Source organism: Neolamprologus brichardi, chromosome 1 (genome assembly GCF_056152115.1).
Source record: "Neolamprologus brichardi isolate AB-2024 chromosome 1, ASM5615211v1, whole genome shotgun sequence".
NCBI classification, from domain to species: domain Eukaryota; kingdom Metazoa; phylum Chordata; class Actinopteri; order Cichliformes; family Cichlidae; genus Neolamprologus; species Neolamprologus brichardi.
Window position 1 is genome coordinate 2282146 of NC_142104.1, and position 3121 is coordinate 2285266.

The following is a 3121-nucleotide window of genomic DNA, read 5'->3' on the forward strand; positions in this document are numbered from 1 at the left end:
AAGAAATCGCTGTTTAAGACTCATTTAATTTTGTGTTTCTCACAATCTTATTTTCACAGATCCGAAGCTTTTCATGAATCTCAGTTTTTGTCTTTTGGTTTAAGGTTTTTAATTCTCGCAAATCTGAAATTTCTTCTTGTAAATTTGAGCTTTTTCTCACAAATTTGAGGGGGGATTTGTTCTTCTTTTGAATTTAAAGCTCAGAATATCAACCCCCACCTCTTTTTTTAAAAACCTTTGTCCGTCATGATACCTGATGGAACAGAAGAGCTCGAATGCTCAGAGGTTGTTTGTGTTTTAAATAAAGTTTTTATTCATGACTCAGTAATCACAACAAACTGAACAAAAACTTCCGTAAACAATAAAAAACAAAGCAAACTGCCGCACACACCCACACAGGTGACCGCTGTAATAAATTATATGTACAGTCCAGGTCCATCCGGGACTTTGTCCCACAGAGGAACTCCCAGAGAGCCGGCCGCCCAAATCTAAAGAGAAGAAAAGACGAAACAACGAAAATGTGAGAATCTGCTGGAGCAACTTTATGTTGACTGCATCTTTATGCTGTGGTATCAGCATCTGCTTTCACAAATCAGACCTTAAAGCCTTTTTTACTTATTAAACAGCATATTTATCTGTGGATTTTATTGTGAAAGGTCAAGGTAGGAAGTAGCTGCACTTCTGCACGTGTGTAAATGAAGAGACAGCAAAGTGTTTTCGAACGTTAAAACACGCACGCTGAGATAAAGGATTATTCTGAACAATCATGCAAAGCTCCCCTCAGAGTCCAAGCATTAAAAAAGGAATAACGCGAGTAAAGCTGAAGCACAGAAACACAGCAGAACGTAAACAAGCAGGACCGATCCTGATGGACATGCACGTGTTGTACTTGCCATTTATCAGTTTTGTTGTGGGTCGACTCGCTCTTTCCATCACAGGCGACAATCTTGACCTTGTCGACCTTCACGAGCTCGGTGACCTCTCTGAACTCAACGTCGTTCAGAACGAACGTCCACACGTTGTCGCAGAACCTGTATGTGTTCAGAGATCCCTGAGAGGTGGAGACAGAGAGAGGTGGGGTTGGATGATTTTTTTTTTTTTTAGGAGGCGGGGCTTGAGAAAATACAGATGGACTCACCCTGAAATTGACCCTGTTGCGGACTCGGTTGGCGAGCGCTGTGTTGATGGCTTTATCAAACTGGAGGAGGACCTGAAGAGCGAGCTGAGGAGTTATCTGCTGAGTCTGAACACACACACACACACACACACATTTATTAGTTTAAATTTAAGATTTTTAAATAATAAACAGCTCAAAGAAATGATGGGAACACGCGATCATTGTAGTAAAACAAAGTCAGGTGAACATTGGAAGAAGAAACCACTGAATCTATTTCACCTGCACAGGTGCAAATGAAATGAGATGAACTCGAGGGCAACAACAAGACAACACTCACAAACAGGAATGTTGTAACAGCTGATGGCACACAGAACAAAACCAGAGAATTACTTTTGTTTGTGTAGTTACTCTCCTAACTTTACACCCAGTTCCTAAAATTACAGCCCAGCAGACCGGTGGGTGTGCTGCCACCATCTGGTGGAACTCGGTACAACAGTGAAGTGCAGCCAGGGCCCATTCAAACTTGTGTTGGTATCTTTGCCAACACGAATTGTTTTTGAACTAAAGTCTTAATGCTTTGTTAGTTCTAAAAGGTTTAAGACTTTTTTGAAACAAGACTTTACAGAAAAATCAAAAGCACAATTTACATTTTCAACACATTTTTTTTCTGAAGTGATTTAAACAGATGTGCTGTACTCAGGTCGTCTGCCACTTTGTACGAAAGTGGTTTGGTCTTTGAGCACACAGGACTTTCCTCTGATTGGTCTACGTGTAGTTAAAGAGTCAGATGTTTCCTCGTATTTCTCACCACCTGAAGAACAAACTATACTCTCCCACAGTGCGGCACACCTGAGAGGGCGAGTGTCAGAGCATGATGTGAGGTTCAGACGTGAAAAAGAAGCGTCAACTCGTTTAATTAAAAGACTTTCTCACCCTTGAACCAGGTAAACAAAACCTTCATCACTGTTACAGAACAGTAACTTGTACGTCTGTGAACTTTGACCTCCTCGCTTTTATTCATCCCCTACAGCTCACACCTGCAAAATTGTAACCCCTCTCTGGTAAAAACTTGATTTTTTGCTTGTTTTCTGGAGTCTAAAACATGGTACAGCTAGCAGGCTACTGTTAGCTCATCCGGCTAACAGGCTAGCGGGGAGCTGAATGCCACCAACAGGCAGCACTGGTTCCGTGTTCGCGGGCAGTGTTACCTGTATAAGCTCGTCCAGACTCTCCTGCAGGCTGTTTCCCAGCGTCGTGTTCCTGTACAGCTGATACGCCATTATGGAAACTCCGAAAGAGCGAAAACCAGCAGCTAACTATCCTCCAAACACAGGACGAGCAAACGGAGCTAACTGCTTCCCTCCACAACAACAGCCTGAACGACCACAAGCTAACAAGCTAACAACACACTTCCGCTAAGATTTTTCGAAATAATTGTCATTTTGACTACGTAAAATAATGTTTTTAAAATATCGAGTTGTTAGTCGTTGACATTTTAATTTAATATTTTAAATTCATTTTATTAATTTAGTTCAAAAAGGTATTTTGAATATGTCAACAAATTTACTTCGATTTTTACTTTTATTAGACTCATGTTTGCTCAGAAAGGACTTTTTATTTTGGAGTTTTATTTTGGAGGTGGCCTCTTCCTAGTGTGTATTGCTTACTTGATGCAGAAAAAGTCTTTTTCCTTCGAGTTTTCTTCATTTTAAAAAATGATTTCATCCACTTTCGATTTCTACTTTGTTTGTACCAGTTTTATAGGTTTTTCTAGTTATTTTTCAGTTGTTTGCTCGTCTTGTGTTTAAAGTGAAGCTGATGAGATATCACAGCTGTGATTGTAATAGGAAGCACTAGATGGCAGCAAAGCTTCAAACTGTAGAAACACCAACCTTCCTCTGGAGCTCCTTCATTTATGACAGCGGTTCCCAAACTGCTTTTGCTAGGCCCCCCTTTGTTTTACAAGAAAAATGTTGCCCCCCCCCCCCCGGGCACGCACGCACG

General features: G+C 41.0%; 1 protein-coding gene across 1 annotated transcript; it reads right to left on the reverse strand.

The window, feature by feature from the left end:
- Positions 1–286: 286 nt before the first annotated feature.
- gtf2a2 (general transcription factor IIA, 2) lies at positions 287–2519 on the reverse strand. Its single transcript, XM_087843769.1, has 4 exons — positions 2326–2519; positions 1139–1243; positions 894–1051; positions 287–488 (listed from the first exon to the last, which is right to left on the reverse strand). Coding segments are annotated over exons 1-4 (336 nt in total). The 5' UTR covers positions 2398–2519; the 3' UTR covers positions 287–487.
- Positions 2520–3121: the final 602 nt, after the last annotated feature.

What these genes read in the sequence shown, in the direction of transcription:
- gtf2a2 (XM_087843769.1), bottom strand. Translation starts at nt 2,397, where the DNA reads ATGGCGTATCAGCTGTACAGGAACACGACGCTGGGAAACAGCCTGCAG. An exon ending in GTCTGGACGAGCTTATACAG is followed by an intron (nt 1,244 to 2,325) that starts GTAACACTGCCC and finishes GTGTGTGTTCAG; the next exon opens with ACTCAGCAGATAACTCCTCA. An exon ending in GCAACAGGGTCAATTTCAGG is followed by an intron (nt 1,052 to 1,138) that starts GTGAGTCCATCT and finishes TCCACCTCTCAG; the next exon opens with GGATCTCTGAACACATACAG.